This window comes from Girardinichthys multiradiatus, chromosome 13 (assembly GCF_021462225.1).
Source record: "Girardinichthys multiradiatus isolate DD_20200921_A chromosome 13, DD_fGirMul_XY1, whole genome shotgun sequence".
NCBI classification, from domain to species: domain Eukaryota; kingdom Metazoa; phylum Chordata; class Actinopteri; order Cyprinodontiformes; family Goodeidae; genus Girardinichthys; species Girardinichthys multiradiatus.
The window spans coordinates 10,922,414-10,950,258 of record NC_061806.1 but is presented as its reverse complement, the minus strand read 5'-3'; the positions used below and the strand labels follow the sequence as shown (position 1 = coordinate 10,950,258).

At 38.5% G+C, this 27,845-nt stretch overlaps 2 protein-coding genes across 5 annotated transcripts in view; one reads left to right on the top strand and one right to left on the bottom strand.

Moving 5' to 3' along the window:
* The first annotated feature begins 159 nt into the window (after positions 1–159).
* LOC124879289 (keratinocyte-associated protein 3-like) lies at positions 160–15,044 on the top strand. 2 transcript variants are annotated; one of them, XM_047383763.1, is made up of 6 exons: positions 162–354; positions 4,071–4,267; positions 5,081–5,140; positions 8,245–8,436; positions 12,314–12,451; positions 12,879–15,044. In XM_047383763.1, exons 1-6 carry the CDS (start codon positions 342–344, stop codon positions 13,356–13,358), a joined length of 1,080 nt encoding a protein of 359 aa, XP_047239719.1. In that variant the 5' UTR covers positions 162–341; the 3' UTR covers positions 13,359–15,044. The 2 variants fall into 2 exon arrangements, with proteins under 2 accessions (XP_047239720.1, XP_047239719.1); XM_047383764.1 differs by lacking the exon at positions 5,081–5,140 and having other exon boundaries at positions 160–354.
* Positions 15,045–15,334: 290 nt separating this feature from the next.
* LOC124879290 (hippocalcin-like protein 1) overlaps positions 15,335–27,845 on the bottom strand; it is a 72,939-nt gene continuing 60,428 nt past the window's right edge. For all 3 annotated transcript variants that reach the window (XM_047383766.1, XM_047383765.1, XM_047383767.1), the window contains one exon: positions 15,335–18,360. In XM_047383766.1, the coding sequence (XP_047239722.1) occupies positions 18,263–18,360 (98 nt within the window). In that variant the 3' untranslated portion in view covers positions 15,335–18,262. The remainder of the gene's footprint in view (positions 18,361–27,845) is intronic.

The window sequence follows — 27,845 nt, the reverse complement described above, 5'->3', positions numbered from 1 at the left end:
AAGTTTTTAAAAGACTGCTAATCAGCAGGTACACTGTCAAAATAAAAGCACAGTGCTTCTCAATAAAGCTGAGCCGATGCTGTATGTGCTTTGAAATGAAAAGCTACTAGTTGCTCTATATCCCACAAAATTAACGCCATTTTTTTTCTCCTGGACCGAGAAAACTGAAACTCTTCCACAGGTGTTTGTTTTATTTTGAAAACACTCACAAGCACAAGTGTCGCGGTTGCCGCCCGGCCGGACTCAGGAGGCGTTTGGGCGAAAAGAAGCTGAAAACACCCTGACAAGCAGATCACACAGGATCCGGCGTCAGTCAAACCGCATGGTGACCTAACAGAGAGATGGGCTGTGCAGGTAACTAAAGGCTCACCTGTCCGCTGAGCTACCAGTGTGTGTGAAACACTTTCACTGTTTATTTAGATATTGGTGGTGGGTTTACACATATAAATATTTGGCAGACACCTTTCAAAGTACTTTTTGACACTAATGAATCATCTTAAAGCTGTTTTAACCATCTTAGCCATAGTTTAGAAAGAATGTGAGTTGGTGTTCCTAACATTTCAAGATGGGAAAGGTAGTCAGAAATATTTAGTCAGACTCAGATTGGATTGATGACTTACACTGATAGAAAGAATTGTTAGAATTTAACCTTGTGCTCAACAGTGTGCAAACACTTTATTTGAGTATTTGTTTTCATCTGTATTCATTCAATATGTCTGAGTACAATTTAACAAATCTTATGTGCTAAAGAATATCTAAACAAAAGGGAGAATTCCAAGCAGTGTGTAAATTAGTTCATTTTAGTTATCAAGATCATTTGTTCCTCTGGTTTTAAATAGTGTGTTAAAATAAAACAAATAAAAATAAAAGCTTGTGATTTAGGCATAAGTTATTACTTTAACAATAATAAACATTGTAAATGTATTCCAGCAAGTTGACATTTGCCCTCACCACATGTTTTTGAGTGGCAATGAATACTTCAGGGTTAAGAATGGGAACTGGTCATTTCTTACCTTGGCCATTTTGTACCTTTGCAGTTTTCACCAGTTTTTGTATGTGCTTTCTACCGCAGGACTTTTCGCACCGACCGTTTAACAATTCATACCTGCCAGGGGGGCGTTTCATACCTAATTTGAAAACTGACTAATTCAATTAATGGTCTATATTCCATAGTTTGCCAAAATGAAGTTTGATTATATAACTAATAAATAATATCTACCAGGAGTTAGAGTTATTTTGGTTTGATTAACATGTTCTGTAAATGTCGAGGTTCAAAAACGGGGATTAGAACCAAAATAGCTTCACAATACTAAAAGAAGAAATGGGAGCAAGAGACAAAATATTTTGAGCAGACAATTATTGACAACTACATTTACACTCAACATGCTTTGGTCAGCTGATCAAAAGTTTAAGATCACAGTTTTAAAAGCCAAAATCTGTGCACAAATTTTTATTCCATGTCATTTTCTGTCAATTATTCACACTGTGGGAACCATGGTAAAGGAAAACAAGCTCAGTGTCTTTGAACGTGGTGGGATTGTTGATCAGCATAAACAAGGCCTCTCACAACGTGCCATCGCTGCTGAGGTTGAACACAGTAAGACGGTCATTTTGAATTTCTTAAAAGATCTTGAGGGTTATGGCACAAAAAAAGTCTAGTTGTTGTGCAAGGGCTTCAAACAGCAGCTGGCAATGTTGACATGTTGCAGCGGGCATCCCTCATGGCTGAAGGCCCTCGTCTGTGTGGTCAAGGAACGTTGCACTACAGGCTGAAAGTTAACAGTTCAGATAGAACAGTCAAATACAACTCTAAACAAAAGGGTTCTTAACCTTGATCTAAAAGAATTCAGCATTTTTGCAGTTTTCTTGAAGTGTGTTCCAGATTAGTGGAGCTTAAGATCTGAATCCTGCTTCTCCACGTTTGAATCTAATGCTGGGTATGCAGAGTAGACTTGAACCAGAAGATCAGAGTAGTCTGGAAGGTTGATGTAACAACAATAAATATGTATTTGGTGCTAAGCCATTCAGTGACTTATAAACTAAGAAGTGTTTCAAAGTCTATTGTCTGAGATACAGTGAGCCAGTGTAAGGACTTTAAAACTGGAGTGATCTGCTCTACTTTCTTAGTTTTAGTGAGGATCGTGAGGATGATGTCTATAAATTTAGAATGGAAGTTATCTACCAGCTCATCTACTGAGTCACAGGACAAAGTTGAAATGAAGGAGTAAACTTGGTTAAAGGTTTCAATTGCACTTTAAAAAAGCGTTTTCCTTTATCTATTTGGCTAATCGAGTCGATAAAAATGATGCTTTCAAAGATAATGGAAAGGGCCAGGATAGGGCAAAATCAGTTACAAATACCTTTGTACATTTTCAGACCCTTACTGATGATTAGGTCCAAAATATGTCCTCTTTTGTGTGTTGGCTGTTTAACATGTAAAATCATTTAACAAGGTGGCCACCCTTCCCCCTTTCTTATCCTCCCTGCTCTCAGCTAGTAAATTGTAATTAGGAGGTGTTGGCTCTATCACTGTATGTGTTTTACTATTTTCATCTAACCATGTTTCTGCTAAAACATAACATCAAGATTATGTTAAGTACTTAAGTCATTGGTTAAAAATTACTTTTGCGACATTGATCTAATGTTTATTAGAGCCTGTTTAAGTGACTTAGTGGCTGGTATTATTTCAAGGCCAAGTTGCGCTTGACAAGGAATAAATAAGTAAAATTTCTGTCTGTGGTTTCTTATCTTGGTGTGCGAATGAGTGTGTGTATCGTTGTTTGTGTGTTGCCTTGTGACGGATTGGCGAACTGACCAGGGTGTACCCTGCCTCCCGCCCATAGACTGCTGGAGATAGGCACCAGCTTCCCCGTGACCCACTATGGAAGAAGCGGTATAGAAAATGACTGACTGACTGTTTCTTATCTCATTAACTTTGTTATTTCTGTGAAGTATTAGCAAAGAGATATTACAGCATTCTCTCATGGGGGACCCCCGCCTTTTCTAGAAATAATCACTGCAGGGGATCTTATCACATTAGCCCTGTGCATATTACAGAAATGTTTCTGGAACATCCTGAATATGAGGAGGAGACCAACAATGTAAAAGAGGTCCAATGTAAAAGAGACCAACAATGTAAAAGCTTTCAGATAATAATGTATACAGATGATTTATATAAAACATCAAATTGGAGCATTTTATAATCATATCTATATTTCATTAAAAGACTATAAAAATTAAATAAACTGACATGCCATGATTTACAATAAGTAATTTTGTCTTTAAAGGTATGAAATGGAAGTAGGAAGGGCAGAAATCGGGCTAAAAACTGGTGTAGAGGATCTTCAGCTTGCCAGGAAGTTTGACTTTAGCATTAGCGCTATCACTAGACAAGCTTAAACCTAATATGAATTTAAATAATAGCTTCACCATGGACACTATTTTAATTTTTATGAGATTAATATAGTCATTTGTTATTCAACCGAAAGAGAGATATCGGCTAACATTTAATGAAAGAGCATAAAAGTAGATTAAACCAACAACTTCAGTCAAATTCTTATCAAAATATTTAGGTAGCATTTCATCCCCAAAATAGCTAATGTCAGAATTTACCATTACCGAACATTACTTTTTCAAACTAATATGCTTGATCAAAATATATGTAGTTTTTTATGGCTAGTATTTAGTAACCTACTAAAGTTTTTATGGTGTAAATGCCTGGAGATCACTGTGGTTTCTTTGTGAGTGATATTTCAAATGTTTTCTGAAGCTTTGAACATGTTTTAAGAACTTGCATTACTGTCCCAAATATGCACCTGGTTTTCATGGTACAAGCCAAAACATGCTGCTTTAAGATAGCTTATTAGAACATTCTATAGTCTTGTTAGGGACTGTCAGTTTGCATAGTCTGTACTGTAGTTATGTGCTCAGCAGCCAATCATTAACACAAGTGACTTCTACTTTTGACCCAGTTGCTTTGCCCCTGATCAATATGACAATGTTTATGTATGTGATGTAGTGTTTTCTGGTATTTCTCTCACTTGGAGTGCAACCCAATCTCTCCCTTCTAGGAATGTGTTGTGACAACCTAGAGGAACCCCCGGCCTTGATGAAGATCGGTCTGAGCGTGATCCTCGTCGGTCATGTTAACTTCCTGCTGGGAGCGCTGGTGCACGGCATCGTGCTCAGGCAAATCAACCTGCACGATAAGACCCGAGGCATGGGGTATGCCATCTCCAACGTGGTCACTCTAATCTCCGGGATGTTGGTGAGTACTGAGCAGACAGTGAAGCAGCAAAAATGTTTCCTTTGGAATGTTGCATGTTGTGTATGTAATTGTTTTTTTTGATAGTTAATAAATGTAATTAGACTCAACTTGCTGAACTCCACTTTTCGCTTTTGCTTTATTTATCTGTCTGCGGGTTCTTCAACACATAAACTTGTGCTTACATAATAATTTCTTAGCCTCTTAAGTCTTATAAGGAAATTTGTAGATCCGAAAAAGGCTTATTAGGTGTTTCTTTAATTTTTGGGTCTAATCTTCTTACTTCTTTTCCTCTAAATCTAGAGTTATAAAAGACAAGTTGGAATTCTACAGATAAGGTGTGAAGAGAACCCATCTTGACTTTTCTCAGGCTGCTTTGTTAAAGCCTGTTCAGTTTCAGTTAGCTGTCAGGCATAGTGTTTTGGTGATGATTTGGGGTTCTTAAGGCTTCATCCTTATTTAATTAATAATTACCTTGTGTAATCTGTTGTATGAATGTGAACTTAGATCTTAAGAATTTTTAGAGAATGACTGAACCAGATGTTTGTCTTATGTCTCGGTAGGTTAAACCACTAAAATTGAAAAAGGGTGTACTTTCTTTTCCACTGGCAGTATCTACAAGTTACAAACTACCTTTCTGTGAATGTTGATAAACGAGAGTTGGAACATGAGAAAGAAAAAGAAACCATGGATTTTTGGGGTACATCAGCATTATTTGTGATAAATGTGACAAATGCATCACTGGTCTTGGCAGATGATGTGCTTTTCATGTGCTCTTGGTAATTTTCTTGAATCTCATCAGTCCATTTCCTGCAGGGTGTCATTGTTGGGATTCTAGCTATTATCCTGTCGAAAAACAAGAAGAGCAAACACCTGGTTAGTATTACTTCAACTTTTATTTGTTCTTACAGGTAAGAATGCAGAGTATGCATTCACCTTCCTTGAAGATTCTGAAATCTTACTTTCTTTAGATTGCTCATTTCCTGTTGTGTGCATGCGCAAATTTATGTTTTACAGCGCTACTTTATTTTCTCAGCTTTCCTCCTTGTGTGACTCATAACTTTAAAAAATGCTAATAGCATTCTCACTTGGTGTACACTTTTTTAGAAGATAACCTAGGCTGTGTGTTATCTATTATGTATTATGTACATAGTCACTATTAAGACCATCAAACTTTTTAAATGTTATTTTAGAATGTTAACTTTTTATGCTTAAACATTAAGGAGCGACAATCTATCCTGTTTAAAAACTGTGCAAACAAAAAGCCTGATTTTTGTTTTTTTCAGTTTTGTGCTAAACTCACTAAAAGTTAATTAAAATAGAAATATTGTAAAAGAAAGCAAACAAGAACACAGCACCTAAGGACTCAAACAACATTTGCCAAAGAGTGATTACATTACGTGTAGAACACTAAACTCAGACATCCTTGCACACCACAATGGCCATTCATAATTAGAGTGGTAGCTGGGAGACCTAACAGACCAGTCCCCTATCCATAGATTTAAAAGGGTTCTGAGGCGAGCTCAGTCTGCTTGTAAAACACCAGAGTAATGAAAGACCATTAGTGCCAAAAACATAAAAAAAAGTTAAATTCTGGAATCATTCATGTACATTTATTTACTGCCCCAGTACTTTGATGTACACAGCAATGTGCCAGCACTCCCATTTCTCTCAACAACTTTGTCACCAAACTACTTTATATTAGATATTTATTCAATGTTAAATGTGGTAGAACTCAATGGATGCTGCTGAGAATTTCATTTTTTAACTCATGGGCAGCATTTTACTCATGAGAATTTACAGTAAAGGAGCTCTCAACATGTCATTCTGTGGACACTGTCACACCACTCAAACATGGCTACACGACATGTCAATTGGTCCTAAAAGTCATTTCAAGCTAATGCTACAGATGGTGGTTAGAAACAAACTCAAAATATTGATTGTTTATTTGGCTCGGACACCGAGTTTCTGGTGCAGCTAATTATCGTGAGGAAACATGTCTGTAGAGCTTGGTTATTAATTTGTTTAATAGTGTGAACAGTGGAAGTCAGCAGATGTCTTGTGACATAAGTGAAAAAACCAGGAAAGCAACAGATTTCCTTATCTTTTGAAACTTTGTGTTCTGTAACACCTGTGATTGTCTTGATAAAGTGGCTTACTACTCAGCTAGAGCTTTCTGTCAGTCATGGCACGTACTGTGATGCGTCTCCGTCCTTCAAGAAACTGTTACTCTTCACTAATTATTTTCAAAAAAAGCTTACCCACTGTTCCTGTATAGATGATCTTTGGGGAAAGTAAAATATCTCACTTAATCTTTTCTGTGTTGCATATTAGGAGCTTACTCAAATGTATGCATTATCTTTGGCTCTACTAAAGATTTCTAAAGTCTGTATTACAAACTGATTTTGTTTTATTGTCAAATATAAGTTCCCCAGTCACCCGAGCTCAATACTGCATCTTGTGTGTGGGTGTGTTTTTATTTAATTTGTACCTTTTTTGATGTCAATATCAGTGTCAATATTATTTCCTCTATAAGTAGAAACAGTTGATTGCTCTTTCATACATAGTATACTTCCTAAAACCTCTTTGCAATAAAAAAACAACTTTTCCTACATTTCTAACTGAGAACATTAAGTACAACAACACTAAAGAAAACAGCACTTATTGTATCATATAACAAAATGTTTTTTGTCCTTTAGACAGTCTGCAAATCAGTTAAGAATATCAAGGTTGCTATGTCCGTCTGTTTTATTCTGCTTTTTTAAAAACCTGCTGTGAAGCTTGTTTTCTAACACTTTAAAATTTTTATTTAATAAAAGTAAAACGTCCAAGCCATATTTCAAAGCTCTGACTGGTGCCTACCTGTTCAAAGTACGGTCTTGATTATGCCAAATGTCTTGTTTGTGCTGATTACCAATTTCATGACTCTCTACAACAGAACAAAAGATGGTAAATGATGATGGCAATTTCAGTTAGCTTTCAGAGAGCCACAACAGTGAGTCAGCATTGACCAGCTGCCATCATTAATGCACCTGTTTAAAATCTATTATATTATACTTAGACTGCTTGACGCTCTACTTTGTAGAACCAGCTGCTAGTCTTTTGGAGTTATTTTTGCCCATTCTTCTTTGCAAAAGAGCTTAAGCTCATTCAGACCTGGACTGTGACAGGATCCGTCTCAAATTTAAATATAGACTATCGGTCAAAAGTTGTAGATACACCTTCTCACTTAATGCAAATTTCTAATCAGCTAAACACATGGGAGCAACTCAATGCATTTAGGCATGTAGACATGGTCAGAACGATCTGCTGCAGTTCAAACCGAGCATCACAATGGGAAAGAAAGGAGATTTAAGTGACTTTGAACCAGAGGTTCACTGAGAGACGGCCAAAGGTTAATATTTCAATCATCACAGCAAAGGGTGACTACTTTAAGGAATCTAAAATAAAACACGTGTGCAACACAAGTGCAAAAAATATATTTTTTTTTGTTTTCGTCTAGCAGTGGCTTTCACCTAGTCACGTCTGTAGTCACTACCGTAAAGGTCAGATTTTTAGGATGCATTACTTATTTAAAGCATATAACCCAACCCTGTTTTAAACCCACCCTACCTGTCAATATTTCCTTTGTCTTGCTGATGCCGTTTGTTCACTAATGTTCTCTAACAAACCTCTAAGGTCTTCACAGAACAGCTGCATTTATGCAGAGATTAAATAGTACAAAGACAAACTACTTAAGGGACTTCTGAAAGCAACTGACTGCATTGTTTTTTTTTAAGATATCAGAATAAAGGAGCAGAACACAAGTGGAAATCAGGCAGTTCAAATTTTTCTACATAAAAAATCTTTGCACCCTTGCATTATATTCATTTCACTTCATAATTGTAGGATACTTTCTAGCACTGTAAGCCTTATTTTAAAAAATAGTGAACAGTTTTAGTGTGAGATATTTCAGCTGAGCCTCTCTTCTCTTTCAACAGACGTGGTCCTTATTCTCCATCAGTCTGGTTTCATCACTCATGGCAGGAGGTTCCACCATTGGCCTCTTCGCGTCCGTAGTGAATACCATTGTTAACGGTGGACGGATGCTCCTGACCCACTGCCGCTTTCCCGATGCCATTGACTTCTCCAGCATTACCAACAAGTGCCCCTTTGACCCCACCCGTGTCTACGTGAGTGTGTTGCTAAGTCAGATTGAAAATAATAAAACTGCAGCTGGGTCACTGGTTTGCTGACCTTTGTCTCTTGCATAAAGAATCCATATTAAGCTCCATTACAGGCTCATTTTGTTTTAAATCCTGCTTGAACAGGTAAAGCTGCGTTGGAGAGGTAGGTGCTCATAGTTTGTTTGAGGTGTGGCAATGTACAGTGCCTTGAAAAAGCATTTGTCCCCTCACAGGTTTCAGTTTTTTTTTTGTTTGGTCACACTTAAATGTTTCAGCCACACTGGAGGCTTTTTGAGCTTGAATGTCCTGTTTAAGGTCACGCCATAGCATCTAAATAAAATTTGGGTTTGGACTTTCACTAGGCCAGTCCTAAACCTTTATTTTATTACGTTTTTGGCCTTATTAGTGTGCTTTATATCATTATCCTGCTGCAAAACCCAAGTCTGCTTTAGCTTAAGGTCCTGAACTGATGGCCAGACATTTTCCTTCAGGATATTCTCGTAGAGAGCAGAATTCACGGTTCCTCAGTTGCAGCAAATGGTGTAGTTCCTTGTTTGACTGTTGGTATGATGTTTATTTTCAGAAATTCAATGTCAATTTTATGCCAGATGTAACAGGTTGAACACTTGCTAAAAGGGTCCGCTTGACCGGATGAGTCATTAATGTGCTCTTGAAATTTTGGTAGGCCGGCCACTCCTGGGAAAGGTCAGCAATTTCTCTATGGGTGGGAAATGGCTCTCACTGCAGTTTGTTGGAGCCCCAAAGCCTTAGAAATGACTTTAGAACCCTTTCTAGGATGATGGATGAAATTGATTTTTACCCATCTTTAATTTCTTAGGACTGCAGTAAGATGTTTTGCTTCTGGAGATCTGTTGGTGTTTTTTATTTTGTCAGACAGGTTCTGTTTAAGTGATTTCTTGATCTGGTGGGACTGGCAATAGTCCGGCCTTGGTTTAGATTGTGAGACTGAACCAATGTTTCTTATCAGTCATTATTTGCCAGGGTTTTATATAGGTCCAGATTGGTTAGGACAGATTATTATTATTATTTTTTTTGATAAAATGAAATTCTGTTTTAAAAACAACTTTCTGTATTGCCTGTGTCTGATTAAAAAAAAAGAAGAAAAAAAAAAACAACAGAAGGAATGTGTAAGGCAGTAAATACTTTTTCATGCAAACATTTTACTTGGCAATACTTGGACTTCCAGCAGGAACGTTAACAGTGTTCTCTCTCTGTGAGTATACTGTATGTGTAAAAACGGAGTGGGAGGTTTGATGTCTATCCTCACTGTCACCGAGTCGGTCATGCTTTGCAGCTGATGGACTGCTGGCAGAAATGCTGACCTGACCCTGTTGGTGCTCTCCAGGCAGCTTCCTGTTCCTTTGTGCTACAGATGGAGTGTCAGGCCTGCTCAGCTTCATAGCTGCAGACACACATCAGCTGCACTGTGGCATTTAAACATGGTGTTGACAGTTTGTTTTCAGTTATAGGACCTTTGTCTTAAGCTGGATTTATTCTTGGTGGTAGTGGTTAATGGCAGAGCAGCTGTAGATTCACACAGCATTTTATAGCTCAGTCGGATTTCAGCTGCTAATAGCTCAAGGCCAGAACCGGACAGATGTACAATCTCTAAAGCCATTGTGTTTTTCTACTTTGAGTTGTAGTGCTTTACTTGCACCAAAGCTGTATTTACTGTACAGCTGGCATTCATCTAGGGATAGAGTAGCAATTTCAAGGTTGAGGTTGAATGTAGTCTCTTCCGTATTAATATAGAAGTAAATGATGCAGTTTAAAGACACGGTGCAGATGTCCTCCCCAGATCTAGTTTGCTTTTTAGTGCTGGAACTTTTGAGCGTTGAACTTCTTGCTTGGAACTTTTATATGATGCTGTGAAAAATATCTTTGCACCGTTACAGATTTGTTTCTGTTTTTTTATTTCTGTTGTTTTATTTTTTTATTTAGCTATTCAAAGGAAACGTGTCTTGTGTTAAAAAGTAATCCCCCCTCCTTGTTTGATTAACTGTGATCAAGCACATGTTTTTGGAATGCTCTGTTAAGTGTCACTATCCACACCAAGGTCTGATTGTTAGACCAATCAAGAAATTGGTTGGTTTGGATAGCTTTTTTCCATTAATAAATGAAGTCATTGTATAAAACCACATTTTGTATTTTTGCATCATATGCTCATATGATTAACATTTGTTTGATCTGAAACATTTAAGTGTGAGAAAAGACAAAAGAAGAAAAATGTAAGAGAGAAATTATTTTTTCACAGCCATGCACATACCTACCCCGCCACCATTTCCAAAGAGCAGCCCACTGACTGATCCAGATTACCAGAAGCAGCTCTGCAGTTTGAGCTGACAAAAACAAATAAATATTGATCAAGTTTGGACCATCTGACTCTCCAGAGGATTAAATAAAAGCTTTATAGGCTCAACTAAAAACAGATTTTTTCATTACTTGGTGAAGAAAATATTTTGACTCTAGGTTGGAGTTGGTTGAAGCACTGTAGTAATGTCTAGCATTGTAATGAGTAAATCTCCAGATACCTACATGATTTTAATAGGTTGTTATGGCTCTCAGGTCAGTTTTTATTTCTGCTTGTCTAAATTTCCTTTTTATTTGTTTTTTTTATGCTTGCCTTTGCAGTTGTACCCCCAGGTCAGACTTCTGTTGCTGATATTTTTACTCACTCTAAGCATCCATGAGTTCTCTAGTTGAAGGTTTGCTTTTAACGCTACATTGACTATACTACTCTACTATTCTAATTTAGGACAATTAAACACTGCAAGGCTACTGCCCTATGAACATGACTATGTCACTATTTATATCGTTAAAAGATTAGGTTCAACACACAACTGTCAGAAAAGAAATTAAATAAAAAAATTAAGGTTTAGTTTTTATTACATGGCCACTGTTATGCCAAACATTATTTCTGCTGGTGTGCAACTTCTCATCACCTATGACAGTTTGTGTCTCATTTAACCATCAGCACAAACAGTACAGTAAAAACCTTATTGGTGTTACCTTAAGGAACATGTTTCTTTAGTGGTGGAATGCATAAAATGGAGAGAAATACAGATTTTGGCTCATATTTCTGACTGTAGCACCTAAACAAACAGCAAATCTGTCTGGTTTTTGGACCTCTAACTAGAATGTTCTCAACCCGGGTGTGGCGTCATTTCCCAAATCTAACATGTACTTCCGAGACAAATGGAACACACTGTTTGTTTGCTAGTTGGCATTTGCCTGGTTCCAGAGCACAATTATCTTAAGTCTTGTTGGTTTCCTGACTTGCAGCTGTAAGAAAATAAACTTGGGTGTGACTTTAATCCTGGATCACAGTTCTGACAGGATGCCCTAAGGCACACATCCTTGGTAATTTAGATATCATCCCTCCTAAACCCCCAACAGACACTGATAGTGTCTGTTGGGGGTTTAATTTCTGATTTACACATTTTACTCTTGGGTAGGTGTGATGATTGTGCAAGATTTTTCTCCTGTTCCTGTATGTTTCATCATGATTTTCAAAAAAAACCCTCCAGACTTGCAGATAAAAAAACTTCTTATATTCTTTGTAGTTCTTAAAACATGCCTAACAATAAAAGGCTGCTTTTATGCTTATAATCCCCTCTGTTCGTCGTTCTGAAGATGCATTGTCTGGCACATATTTAGCTCGCAATGCGTGCTCGCCTTTGCAAGCTGTTTGTTTTTTTCCTGCTTCATTATCTAGCTATGAATTGGATGATGGCATTGTTTAGCGCCATTATTCAAACAGCATCCTCATTTATGTCGGACAGCTTCGGTGCTTTTCCTTAGATTGTACTCTGAATGGTCCAGGTTGTGTTATCCCACCAATGTATTTTCCTTTTCTCTTCAGAGTACCACTATGACCCTTTGGATTGGTCTGATTCTATCATGTAGCATTCAGATGGTGTTTTCTGCCCGTTGCCTCGCCGCCTGTGTTTCCTTCTTGGGACTGCCTGGTTGCCCCAACAGAATGAGACTCACCAGACCAGTAAGTTTTCTACCACATGTGCTTGTTTAAATTTGTAAACATCAGAGGTAATGTCATACTTCAGTGAGTTTTATTAGGGTCGACTGTGGCGATGGTGGCAGGGTCGTCTTGTAACCAGGGGGTTGCCGGTTTGAATCCCCGCAATGTCTGTCTCAGTGGTTGTGTGCTTGGGCAAGACACTTCATCCGCCTTGCCTACTGATGGTGGTCAGAGGGCTTGGTGACTCACTTCTGTCAGTGCACCCACCCCAGGGCAGCTGTGGCTACAATGTAGCTCACCACTGTCAGTGTGTGAATGGATGGATGACTGAATGTAGTGTAAAGCGCTTTGGAGGTATCTGGGAACTTGATAAAGCGCTATACAAGTACAGGCCATTTACCATTTTTACCATTTATTTGGGCGGTGTTCCTAACTTTTGTTTGTTTAGATCAATGTGATGAAACCAGCAATAGAAACTTCCCAACCTCACTACTCTGAGCCCCTAAGAAGGCACCATGACACTTCACGAGTGTACACTGAACCTCCTATGCTGCCTAGACGTCATACTGAACGTGGAAGACTGCAAGATGAACGTTCAAGACGGCAAGATGAACATTCACGACTTTACACTAACCCTCCGGGAAACCACAATAAACCAAACAAACCTTATACGCTGCCCCCAAGAAGCAACTATAAACCATCAAGGCACACCACTGCGCCCCCAAGACTGGAGCACCAAGCTCCTCCGTGGCATCTCCCTCGCCACAGCCAGTGTCTTCCCACCTCAGAGAGGCGGCCTCTTCAGCAGTCTGACAGAGAATTGCCAGACATAAAACGTAAAGAAACGAGTGGCAATCAACAAAGGGGACGTGAGAAGCAACACGACCTGATGAGGGGTACAGCCAACAGGTCCAGCTTCTGGATCTAGTTGCATTTCAAATGCAAAATCTTCTTGAAGTACACACTTTGTTTGTTACTGCAGTAGCCTTCAAAGAGTCCAGGATCAAAGATGTCTCAGTGTGTCTGTAGTAAATCAGCTATCAAAAGCTTTATCCTTGGAGAATGGAACCTTTTATATTTTATTGGGCATGTCGAGCAGTTTTTCGAAGTTGAAAAGGTTTCAGACAGTAAAGCCTCTAAGCTAACGTTAGATGTTAGCAAGCTAGTTCTCTTTCAAAGGAAGAACATAACCAGCAACATATTTGTTTTTATCATGGAAACATTTTCTGAAGTTTATTTAAAGTTGTACCAAATGCTGTTAAAAAATGGCTGAGCTGTACTCAACTAAACTTAGCTTAACAAGACGCACAAAAAGCTAGTCTGGCTAAGGTCTGCAAAAAATGGAGAAATATGTTATTTTCCTTGATGTGGGAAGAACCTGAGCAAAGTTCTGTCTGGTGAAGACTTTTTTGGTGCAAAACTCCTTATGTCAAGAACAACCTGCCAGAACTCCAGAACCAGGACCTGGGTCTTCAGGAAGCTCTGGGAGAGGGAATACATTTTCTGCTCTGGAGGACCATGTACAGACCCAATAAAAACGGTCTTACAGCACCAAAGTTAAAGCGATTAAAGCACTTTATTAATAGTTGTATGTAACTTTTTGCTGTCCTAAGCATAAACGGCCAACGTATAACTTGTACTTTCTTACCATGAATTAAAATTGTAAAAGCCTTTCTATGTCTGCTTTAAACAAACTGAGCAAATGGTAGGCTCCAACTCCGATAATGGAGGCTTTAGTAGATAGTAAATCTTAAAAAAAAACAAAATTTGTTCACTTACCCAGGGCTGTGAGAACAAAACATCATTCTGTTCTTGCGGCTTGTTCTCAACACATTTTCTGAGCATAACGTTTTTCTTGTGTGGCGTCAACAACTGTTGTGTGATTGGTCGGATACTGGAAGTGGATGTGAATACTATGCTGGCAAATGCTACTAGTGGAAGGACCAATGAGGAATTACTAAGAGTTCTGTACTTGAGATCTTGTAAATGTCCTTACTAGAAAGCAAGCTTTGTTCTTGATCTTGCCAGCTTGAGTAAAAGAACAAATTTCTCTATTCATGCAGAGCATGTACAGGTGTTACAACAAGCAACATTTGATTTTTATTTTTACATCACAGAAGCATTGTCTAGTTTTATGTTGTGTTTATTGCTTTTTGATGCTTGACATATGATAGCTGAGCTATTCAGCATAACTGGATACACAAACAGTCAGACTAAGTCAAAACGGAAAGAAAGTCTGCCTGATAGCAGTGCTGAACCATACTTGTGAACATACTTGAGTGTTTTCTAACTTTTATTTGTGTTGTCTCAGGCATACATGTTTTAAATGAGTAGTGTTGTGCTGTTTGGCTACCACTGTCTCATTGAGTGTTATGTGAACAGCCTATATTCTCACCAATGTTATTCCCAAATATAATGAATGTTTTTTCCATAACATTTGAGCTTATAAACAAGCACTGAAACATGACTTTCCAAATATGTGTTAATTACACTTTTAAACCAAAATAACTTGTACTTTCTGTTGCTTGTGAGATTTAGGTGATTTAATATTTGTATGTTTATTATTTCTGCTCTTTCATCAATTAAAAGCAATACTGCAAGTGTTGAATATTTATTTCTTATGTAAATATGTTTTTTTGGATTCAGATTCCCCTTGCATGTGATTAGTGTCTGAACCTTGTTTTCTTTTGGCGCACTGTTGAAACAGTGGCTGGTGACCTAACAGGTATGACTGGTTGGACTCAGACAGACAGGTAATAATGCTGACACATTGCTATATTTAGTCCGGCCTGGTGTTTGTTAATAAGGTCCTTAATTCTTTTAAGTTTGGTATAATAACATTTTGCTGGCATCCTTTTGTGTGGAAATGAGGACGTGGTCGACACATGCTTTGAAACACATAGGTATATTTTGATAACTTTATTGTCAGGTTCAACAGAACAAACATTGCATCCTCACATGAGGTTTTCATGCAACAGAAAAATAGTGCAGGAACAGGGGAAGGAGGGAGAAATAAAGGAGGGGGGTTTGATTTCTTTAAGACAAGATACCAGTTTATCATAAGAGGCAGTGATAATAGAAAAAGGAATAAACTAGTAAATCAGGAAATTCTGACTGTTTCTTATTCTACCAGCAGAAGGCAGTGATACGTAAGGATCCCCAAAGCAGAGACGCTGCTGGATAGGTATTTCCTGTTCACAACATTTATTCTTTAGATCCATGTCAGAGTAGTTGGATGCAGGGGTTCCAGGACAGCTCTCAGGTATACATGGGCTATTTACTTGTGTCCATCTTTTTTAATGTGTGACCAATTCGATATTGGGTAAAACTATAACAAATAAGGATGAATTGATTTTATTGACTTTAAATACATTTTTGCTCTATTTAATTTCTCTTTCAGTTGGTTTAAAAGTGTACAAACCAGGTGAGGGCAACAGTGAACTGGATTTATTGTGAGACATTTCAGAGTAGTGCTGGCTCCACTGTCTCAAAACATATGTTTTTATTTCTTCTGATGAGAGACAGTTCTCTAAATACCAGACAATAGTGCTCCAATTATTATCATCAAATAAAGTAGGTGCTTTTAATTATAGACTTTAAAGTGCCAATAGAAATTGATTCCCTGTATCACCCTATGAAATCTGAACAAGTGTATGACCTTGTTGCTCTCTCATGAAGCATGCCTCTACATGTGACTGCTCTGCAAGCAGCGTTCTGCATAAGAGTGATGAACAAGCCCTTAGTGAGTTCTCTGTCAGAAGAAAAAAAAGATTGAGGGAGGGATGGTGGGGTTGCTCCACAGCTGGAGACATGCTCATTTCTGAAAGGGCTGCAGAGCTCCAAAAAGGTATCACTTTGCGTAAACTGTGGTTGTGAAAGTTGCCTGTGTCTTGCTCGTAGGATCATGCATTATAGTGACAGGTTACAACTATCTTAAGTTTACTGCTCAATATTAAAGAATTCTAAGATACTAACAATAACTTGCAAAACTGTTCATATCTGATGAACATTTTTACATTTTGTCACAATAAAACCACAAGCCTCAATGTACTTTACTGGGATTTTAAGTGACAGATCAAGACAAAGTTGTGCACAATTGTGGAGTGGATAAAAAATGTAGGACGAGGACAAAATAGCAATTATTTTAGCATATATGCAAAACGCTGTATGCAGGAAAACGAACACTCATTACCCTTGAACAGATCATCCCTACGTTGACAGACGGTGGTGGCAGCATTATACTGTGGGAGGCTTCTCTTTTTGGAAACAGTGTGGCAACACTATATGTACATTGTGCAACACATTGTCATTCACCTAAACTGACAATTAAAGAAGAGCCTCAATCAGAGAAGCAGCCATGAAGTCCATGGTAACTCAGAACACAGAAATCCACAGCTCAGGTGGGAAAAACTGTTAACGGGAAAGCTAAAGTCTGGGTTATAGCTTCATGCCCTAGATGTCTTGAGAAAAATGGCAAATGCCTCTGACTTTCATGCGCTTTCTTGCGGCACCAGCATTTACTACAGTTCCTATTTAAAACTGTTGATGTTGCTGCAGATCAAATGTACATCTATTCTAAAACTGGTAGCAGAAGAAAAATCTATAGCATTTGCACTTCTGTTCAGAGATGTCAGAAAGACAAAAGACTTGCTGTAATAGCAGCGTAAGTGCAGTAGTTCTACAAAGATTTCATTAATAGGGGTGTCACCCTTATCAGATATTTATTTATGACAAATATGAAAATCACATATTCTTTTTATCTACACTTCACAAATTATGCACTACCATGTGTTGGTGTACCACATCAAACACCAACGAAACACATTACCTTTTTTGGTTGAAACATGAGAAGATGTGAAAAGGTTTAAGGGGTCTGAATAAGTTTTGCAAGGTACTGTACATATAGAACACAACATAATACTGTAAAAGTTAGCCTCAAGCATTCAGTGGGAATTCACACGTGCACACATGCATTCAGACTGAAAGCACAGCCATACTCTGTGAATACATGGCAGCAAAATACCGATATGTTCTACTGGTGATGTTGATCGAATGCATTATGAGATCCTCTTATTTCACTGGAAATTCATATCCTTCATTTTGACCAAATCCATAAAATCACGCCTTTCACTCAGCCATTGTAAACTGGAATATAGACGTCTCAAACATATCAAAGTAAAAGCACATTTAGAGTATAAATGAATAAATTAAATCAAATTAAAAACAAGGAAAAAATTATGTACAAATTACAAAAAAGCAAAACAAACAAAAAAAGATCACCAGTAGATATTCACAAATAATCAAAAGGGATCTTAGGCCTTCTTTTTCACAGCGAAAGATCATGCAGCGATAAAATCCCACCAACCCCAAAACTCCCACTGAGATCAGCACAGGAAGCAACGCTACATAATACTGCTGTTCAATGCCACAGAATGTGTGCCACACAGTGAGTGAAGACAAACTGACTTATGATATACATACACATACAGTATGTACATGATATACACATGCGTTGGAGGTGAAGCCGAGGGCCTCTCCATGCAGCAGAAAGCATCCAAGCTCCGTAACAGCCTCATGTTCCAGATACAGATGGAGACAGTCAGGAACAATGACAGGTGCCTCCTGGACCCAGCATTAAATGTACGAAAGCATGTCCCTTCATTTTCCCCAAATACAAAAGTAAAGTGAAATTCCTACCCTCCTCAACCTCTCGGCTAAACAAGAACTAAACACATGAGAAATGTGAACCATCATGCATTGATTTCAGGGACGTTCTGAGTAGCAACAGAAATAGAGCAGGGCGAATAAAAACAGGGTTGGAGCAGGATGGGTTTAGAACTGGGAGGCGGAGCTGGGGTCACACTGGAGTAGCCGGACAATGGAGGGGTCGCTTTTGGCACCTTTGATAAACTCCTCCAAGGACAATTTGCCTGCAAACAGATACGGATAGAAAGGAACAAGAATGCAGACATTATTTTCTATGATACTGATGATGCTATTAAGTATAATTCACAACAAAAGGACCACAAAAAAGACCAATTTGAATGAGTCACTATGGTGTTGAAATTGCTTTTTGTGTTTGTGCAGATTTTACATCTGAGGTCATGGCTTGAAATCATGGGTGCGCCAGAGTTTGCTTTACAGAATGCAGAAAAAACAAACTTATCCCATCCAATTCATAGTTCATCAACGATGTAGGGAAATAAATATTTTAATAATATGAACAAAAGAATCTGCAGAAAACTAAGAAAGTCAGTATTTTGAAAATAATCCTGCGCCCTATCTAAGCTATTTAATATCAGTTTATTAGGTCAAACTTATGGCCTAAAAAGGTTTCTTATTACCAAGTTGTCGCATAAGGAGCATCTCCTGATGTGTAAAAGCAAAGACCTCAGTCAAGACCTTCATAACCTTGTTTTTGCAAAGCATACTGATATCACTGCATACAAATGTATGTCTAAACCTCAGAATGTCCCAAAATCCAAAGTTTAAAAGAACATCCATTCACCATAAACCAGCCACGACCAGAAGCTCCTCAGAGATTCATGAGAGATGGTTCAAAAGGTTTATCAGAGGAGTTTTGCAAAACTCAAAGACCACTTGGAGGGCTTCAGAAAGACCTGGAGTTAGTCTATTTTTCCAAAGTAACAAAAAGTATGACACTCAACGGCAACGACTTCAATGTCTGTTCACCTTTCAAGACTCCACTGATGAAGAAAAAGCATGTTGTAGCTTTTTTGTTTGTAATTCTTGTAAGTTTGAAATATTGGGAGATAATAGGAATCTGGCCGAATTTATTAGTTCTCCAAAACTCTGACAACCCAGGGTTCAGACCAGGAAGCAGGGTTGTAGTTTAACACTCCTCTCTGCAGCTTCTGTACTGCTACCCACCCATTACCCTATTAAGACAGTGTCTCGCCCACGGCCAAAATTGAATAGGTTAAAAAATAATCTAAAAGGAGGAAATCAGGAAAATCTCATAAAAATAAACACAACTCAGACCGAAAAGAAAAATAAAACAATTAAATGTGGCTTACTGAACATATGATCTCTCCCTTCAAAGACATTGCTAGTTAGTGACCTGATTTGTGACAATCAGATTGATTTAGTGTTAAATACAGATAAAGTTATTATAGTGGGGGATTTTAACATTCATGTTGACACTGAATGTGATAGCCTAAATATAGTGTTTAATGCTATCTTAGACTCAATTGGCTTTGCTCAAAACATTAACAAACCTACCCACCTTTGTCTTTATTCTCTGGACCTTGTGCTGACATATGGCATTGAGTGTAAAGACATAACAATATTCTCTCATAACCCTGTCCTGTCTGACCATTTCTCAATAACCTTTGAGTTTAATTTAACCGAGTACTCCACACCTGAAAGAAAATTTCATTATAGTAGATCATTATCAGGCGATGCTGTAACAACCTTTAAAGAATCTGTTCCACTTTTAATTTCCTCATTATCACTGAAAAGCACAATGGAGGGCAATAATTCTGTTTCTGCCCCTTCACAAATTGATTATTTTGTTCATAGTGTTTCTTCATCATTGCGTGATGCATTAGACAATGCAGCCCCCTTGAAAAAGAAGGTAATCATTAATAGGAGGCTAGCTCCTTGGTTTAATTCAGAGCTGCGTACTTTAAAGCACAGTGTTAGAAAATTGGAGAGAAAATGGTGCTCTACACACCTAGAGGATTCCTACTTAATCTGGAAAAATAGCCTACTGTTGTATAAAAAGACACTTCGCCAAGCTAGAACAGCTTATTTCTCATCATTTCTCATCTCATCCATTCCCTTACCTCATAGCAGCCATGAGTTTATGGGATTCTTCTTAAATAAAATTGATTCTATTACAAAGAAAATCTTTGACATACTCCCGAAGATGATTACTTCATCCTGAGCAAGTGAGACAACATTGGAAATAACTGCAGAACCTGATTTGTGTTTGACTGTTTTGATCCTGTGAAGCTTCCTGAGTTATCAGAAATATTAGCTTCATCTAAACCTTCAACTTGTATGTTAGACCCAATCCCAACCAAATTATTTAAGGAAGTGTTCCCTCTGATTACCAGCCCCATTTTAGATATGATTAATCTATCTTTAGTAAATGGATATGTACCACAGGCTTTTAAGTTAGCTGTAATTAAACCTTTACTTAAGAAACCTTCGCTTGATCGAGATGACTTGAAAAATTACAGACCTATATCCAATCTTCCATTCTTATCTAAAATTCTTGAGAAAATAGTTGCTAATCAAATGTGTGAGCATTTACACAGCAATGACCTGTTTGAAGAGTTTCAGTCAGGTTTCAGAGCTCATCATAGCACTGAAACAGCTCTGCTGAAAGTCACTAATGATATTCTTATGGCCTCAGATAATGGACTTGTGTCTGTTCTGGTTCTGTTAGATCTCAGTGCTGCATTTGATACAGTCGACCATAATATTCTCTTAAAAAGGCTGGAATATGCTGTAGGGATCAGGGGAACAGCGCTAGGCTGGTTTAAATCTTATCTGTCTGACAGATTCCAGTTTGTTCATGTAAATGATAAATCATCTTTAAACTCCAGGGTTAATTGTGGAGAACCATCTTTACTATATATATGCTTTACTATATATATGCTTCCAATAGGTCAAATTATCAGGCAGCATGGGATAAATTTTCACTGTTACACTGATGATACTCAGCTTACTTATCCATAAATCCTGATGAGCCCAACCAGTTAGATAGACTACAAGCATGTCTTGAAGATATAAAATCTTGGATGACTTTAAATTTTTTCCTTCTAATTTCAAACAAGACAGAAGTTGTCGTCTTTGGACCGGAGTCTTTAAAAAAGAAACTGCTTAGTCAATAACTTAACTTGGATGGCATTAAATTGACCTCCGGTAGTAAAGTAAAAAACCTTGGTGTTATTTTTGACCAGGACATGTCATTTAAGTTTCATATTAAACAGGTTTCTAGGATTTCCTTCTTTCACCTCCGGAACATTGCCAAAATTAGAAATATCCTATCCAGGAGTGACGCTGAAAAACTAGTCCATGCTTTTGTTACTTCAAGGCTGGACTATTGTAATTCTTTACTATCAGGATGTCCACAAAATGCAGTTAATAGCCTTCAGCTGATTCAAAATGCTGCAGCAAGAGTTCGGATGAAAATTAAAAACAGAGATCATATTTCTCCTATTTTAGCTTCCCTTCATTGGCTCCCTGTTAAATTTAGAATAGAATTTAAAATTCTCCTCCTCACATATAAAGCCCTTATTGATCTAGCTCCATCATACATCAGAGATCTGATGGTTCCATATGTTCCTAACAGGGCACTTCGTTCTCAGACAGCAGGTTTACTGGTGGTTCCTAGAGTCTCTAGAAGTAGAATGGGAGGCAGATCCTTTAGTCATCAGGCTCCTCTCCTGTGGAACCAGCTCCCAGCTTTAGTCCATGAGGCAGACACCCTGTCTACTTTTAAGGCTAGGCTTAAAACTTTCCTTTTTGATAAAGCTTATAGTTAGAGTGGCTTAGTTTATCAGGGAGGGAGCCTTCCTCCCTCCCTGTTGGTTGGAGTAAAGGGGAGTCAGGTTTAGCCTAAACCGGCTCAGTTATGGTTGAGGTGCAAACACACCCTCCATTTCTGCTACCTGTGTGACCCCTTCTCTTTTCCAATGGTTATAATCAGTCTGACAGAGAAAGGTATCCCAATCCTTGTGGTTTTTAGTATAACAATGACCATCAGTGGGACCCTTTGTGGGGTTCCTTGAGATGACATTGTTATAAATAAGCGGCGTTTAACTAAATAATCTGAACTGAAACTATCTGTGTAATTATGCTGCTATAGGCTTAGGCTGCTGGAGGACATAACGACCACTTTCACCCTCTTCGCTATATTCTCACACTACACTCCAATTTTGCATTATTGACTGTTATTTCACCTTTTAACCTTGTTCTTTCTATTCTCTTCCTAGAAGCTACACCTGGCCTGGCTCTGTGTCTACCTGTGACACCATTCTGGAGAGGGGAATCGTCCGAGCTTCTGCTGGCAACAACTTAATGCTCACCCTCTACCGATGATCCACATAGCCCTGTCTTTTAGTGTTTAACCCTTTCTCTCTCCTAGACATGGCGAATGACTGAGCTTAACTGTAACAAACTCTATGTGCTCTCTTTCAGACTCTAACCTTGAAAACTGGCTCAGAGTTTATCTGTTCTTTCTTTCTAGGTGAAACAACTAAAGGAGCTATATCCATTAACATTTACTTTTCCTTCCCATAGAAAGTACTCCTGGATCAGTGCTTCTGTGTTCTTTTTGTGTCTCTGCTCTGTTCTCTCAAACCCCCAGTCGGTTGTGGCAGATGGCTGCTCACACTGAGCCTGGTTGTGCTGGAGGTTTCTTCCTGTTAAAAGGGAGTTTTTCCTCTCCGCTGTGTCTACATGCATGCTCAGTATGAGGGATTGCTGCAAAGTCAACGCCAGTGACTGTCCACTGTCTCTACATGCTCATCTGGGAGGAGGGAATGCTGCAAGTCACTGACTGGTTGCAATCTGCTGGGTTTCCTTAGATAGAAAAACTTTTTATCCAATTTTAATAAAAAGCTAACTCCGACTGCACTGTTAAATGGTTAGGATTAATTGGAATGTACAGGGGTTGGACAATGAAACTGAAACACCTGTCATTTTAGTGTGGGGGGTTTCATGGCTAAATTGGACCAGCCTGGTAGCCAGTCTTCATTGATTGCACATTGCACCAGTAAGAGCAGAGTGTGAAGGTTCAATTAACAGGGTAAGAGCACAGTTTTGCTCAAAATATTGAAATGCACACAACATTATGGGTGACATACCAGAGTTCAAAAGAGGACAAATTGTCGGTGCAAGTCTTGCTGGCGCATCTGTGACCAAGACAGCAGGTCTTTGTGATGTATCAAGAGCCACGGTATCCAGGGTAATGTCAGCATACCACCAAGAAGGACGAACCACATCCAACAGGATTAACTGTGGACGCAAGAGGAAGCTGTCTGAAAGGGTTGTTCAGTTGCTAACCCGGATTGTATCCAAAAAACATAAAACCACGGCTGCCCAAATCACGGCAGAATTAAATGTGCACCTCAACTCTCCTGTTTCCACCAGAACTGTCCGTCGGGAGCTCCACAGGGTCAATATACACGGCCGGACTGCTATAGCCAAACCTTTGGTCACTCATGCCAATGCCAAACGTCGGTTTCAATGGTGCAAGGAACGCAAATCTTGGGCGGTGGACAATGTGAAACATGTATTGTTCTCTGATGAGTCCACCTTTACTGTTTTCCCCACATCCGGGAGAGTTACGGTGTGGAGAAGCCCCAAAGAAGCGTACCACCCAGACTGTTGCATGCCCAGAGTGAAACATGGGGGTGGATCAGTGATGGTTTGGGCTGCCATATCATGGCATTCTCTTGGCCCAATACTTGTGCTAGATGGGCGCGTCACTGCCAAGGACTACCGAACCATTCTTGAGGACCATGTGCATCCAATGGTTCAAACATTGTATCCTGAAGGCGGTGCCGTGTATCAGGATGCACCAATACACACAGCAAGACTGGTGAAAGATTGGTTTGATGAACATGAAAGTGAAGTTGAACATCTCCCATGGCCTGCACAGTCACCAGATCTGAATATTATTGAGCCACTTTGGGGTGTTTTGGAGGAGCGAGTCAGGAAACGTTTTCCTCCACCAGTATCACGTAGTGACCTGGCCAGTATCCTGCAAGAAGAATGGCTTAAAATCCCTCTGACCACTGTGCAGGACTTGTATATGTCATTCTCAAGACGAATTGACGCTGTATTGGCCGCAAAAGGAGGCCCTAGACCATACTAATAAATTATTGTGGTCTAAAACCAGGTGTTTCAGTTTCATTGTCCAACCCCTGTATGTACCTGACTGTTGTGAAGTGCCTTGAGACAACATGTGTTGTGAATTGGCGCTATATAAATAAAACTAAATTGAATTAAATTAATAGTCTAGTCCAGAAAGTTAGCTCGCATCACACAGGTTTGAAAGTCTCTACATCAGCTACTTTTCCATGTTAGAAAATATTTTAGGGTCATCTTACTATTTAATGGTCTCAGCCAACGCTATTCATCAGGCTTGTTTCTGTCAAACAGCCCCTCCAGACCCTTGAGGTCTTCTGGAAAGCGGTCTTCTGTTGGTGAGTATCTCTTGTAATGTATTGTTTTGTTCAAATATAAGCATTACCTATGAATATCTCATTATTTGATCTTGTTTAAGTAAGTACTGTCATATGAAAACATTGTTCTCTACTGTTTTGATTAAAAGTTTTGTGTTTACTATATAAGGTTTTTATGGATTTTATCTATTTATAACTTCTAAAATATTCATACATCTTCAGTGTTTCCTTGCTAATTTACACCATTGAGATTGCAGTTTCTCATAGTTTATAATTGATTGATTTTCTCTCACTTTTAATTCTTAATTGTTGTATTGTCAATATAGTCATCAGTTTTATCTGTCTATTTACTTAATTGTATAATTTTCCAGTGTGTGTCTGAAACTAGCATCTTTTCTAAGAAACAAATCACACAATAACAATTTAACTAGCTCAACACAGCTAATATTGCAAGTTCTTATTCTTATATTGCTTCTGATAGATCAACATTTTTCCTGCACAGTTCCTGGCATAAGTGGACGCAAAGCAGCCCCAGAGCATCACTCAGCCACAGTCATGCCTCTGATAGATCAACATTTTTGGCTGCATTTATTTACAGATCCCATTTCTGTCCTGTTCAATTTGGTGTTCCACCGGGCTCTGTTTTGGGCCACTGTTGTTGTTGCTTTATCTGCTTCCTCTTTGTCCTATTCTGTTATATTTTAAGGATATTTCCTATCACTGCTATGCAGATGATATCCAGTTGTATATTTATTTTCTTCCAAGTCAAGTGTGGAAACTGCACATATTATGAAAATGCCTGGAGTCAATTAAATGATGGATGACAGGACGTTTTCTTCATTTGAATGAAGAAAAAACCGAAGTAATCATTTTTGCACCAGAAAAAATAACTGGAAAGATAAAGCAAATCCTTGGGACTCTTGGTTTTTTGGCTAAATCTTCTGTTAAAAACCTTGGGATAACCTTTGGCTTTATGCTTGAAAATCATGTCAAAGTTCTGGTCCGATCCTGTTTCCACCATTCGCGAAATATTGCCAGACTTAGCCCTTTTGTTTCTCGTCCTGAGATTAATATCTTAATTCATACTTTCGTTTTGTCTCGTTTGTATTATTGCAGTGCTTTCTACACGTCTTACAAAAACCTCCCTAGACTGGTTGCAGTCTGTACAGAATGCTGTGGCTAGGCTCCTGATTAGATCCTCTAAATTTTGTCATGTGACTTCATTGGCTCCCAGTTCATTATCGAGTGCATTTCAAGATCCTAGTATTGACTTGGAGAGTGCTGCATGGACAGGCACCAGTGTATATCTCTGATCTAATTCATCCCTACACCCCTACTAGGGCACTAAGGTCCTGTGATCAGGACCTGCTGATTGTCCCCCATACAAACTTTTAAACTAAAGGAGACAGATTATTTTATTTTGTGGCTCCAAAACCTTGGAACTCCCTTCCTCTGACTCTGAGATCAGCAGACTCAGGGGTTTCTGTTAAAGGCCAGCTAAAAACTTCTTTTTTTTAAACTGCTTTTGTTTAATTTTATCTTATGTATTTCTTTTTTGTTGAAGCACTGATTGTTGAAGCAGTGATTTTTATCTTGAAAGGTCCTATATGAATAACGTTTTCCTTACTTACTCCTGGAAGTGTTCCTAGCCACTTCATTTCCACTTCAAATCGAATTCATTATTATTCTTGGATTTGTGTGCGTCATCCACCTTTTTCAGATTGCAGCACATGTTTTCAGCACTGTTCAAGTAAGGTGACATATGATGGACACTCTAGTATGTTACAGGACCTCTTCTGAAAACCTAATCCTGGTGGTCTTTGAGATATTATTATGACTATGGTCATGTTTGAAGGTCCAATGATGCACAAGCTTCAGCCTCCTGACATCCAACATGACATTTTCTCCCAGGATTTACTACTTCATTGTGGGCATGGTGTTTTCTACACTGTGTGATTTATTCTTCCTCCTCAAGAAAATACTGTTAATGATTACCAAAAAGCTAGAGTACAGAATCTCAAAACCTATTTGCATTACTTATATAGTGAGCAGCTGGAGCTGACCTGTTTTTGGCTTTTGGGTCAGTGGTGCGGTCCAGGCATGGAGCCTTCAGCATTTAGTGGTCTAAACAGGTGGTGTAACCACTGTTCCTTTCACTGTAAACTTGTGAACTATGCTTCCCACTGCATCTCAAGGAACAATCAGGGCCTTTGCTAGCTGATTCCATTCTTCTTTCTTGCTTTTGCCAGGCAATGATCTTGTCTCTGAAATTTCTGGACAATTCTTAAGAAGAAGCCATATCTCTAACATGCAATGAGACATTAAAAGCCAACCATCCACATATTTGGGGTTTTCTATGTCAAGCACAACTGATGTGACCAACCATGCTCTTGATTGGTTGCATAAGGTCTACCTGAGGTCACACCTGAATCACAAGTGTTTTATTCTCTAAAGAAATCTACTCAAAGGGTAGATTAGTTTGACACTGTGGTTAGAAAAAGTAGTATTTAGTGTTAAATGTGGGTAAAATCCTTGAGGGGTGGAATTATTCCAGGTGCCGGTGTACTTGTTCCCTGTGTAATTCCACCTTATTATACATAGGTTTTGCACTAATATATTTTGATCTCTTAGTATGGATAACTTTAACTTTAACCAACATCTGGAGTGAATTTCATGTCAATAATAGTGTGGATGGTAAACTCTGCTAATGGTACAGTCCTACTTAATCTTACTTAGGCGCCTGTAGTAGATGCCATGTAACGTAAAATTTTGGAGAACATTCATTCCTCAACCAAAACACCAAAGGTGGGTTGTGGATTGATCTTCAATCAATAACGGCAATAATTACAGATGCAACACCAGGGCAACAAAGGAGTGACAGAGGCCAGTCTCCAGATCTCAGTCCTATAGATCTGTTTAGGGAGCTGAGGCTTTAAGTTCCTAAGAGGCAGCCAGGTGACCTAAAGGATTAAAAGTTTCTGGGAAATGCCAAAATCTTGCCAAAGATGTGTGTAAACCTACCAGAGAAGTTGTCAGTGTTAAATTGTTTTTTTTCAACTTTTGTCTATTTCAGTTTTTCTGAAATTTTGGCTGATTTGTCTGACCACAATACATTGAAACTACTAAAGAAATTAAACATTGTTTATTACTTTGGAAGTCAGCAAACTTACAAAATTAGCAGGGGATTAATATTTTTCCCCTTACAGCATAGCATCTACTTTATATTTAAAAAGAAAGTGAGAAACTTCTCC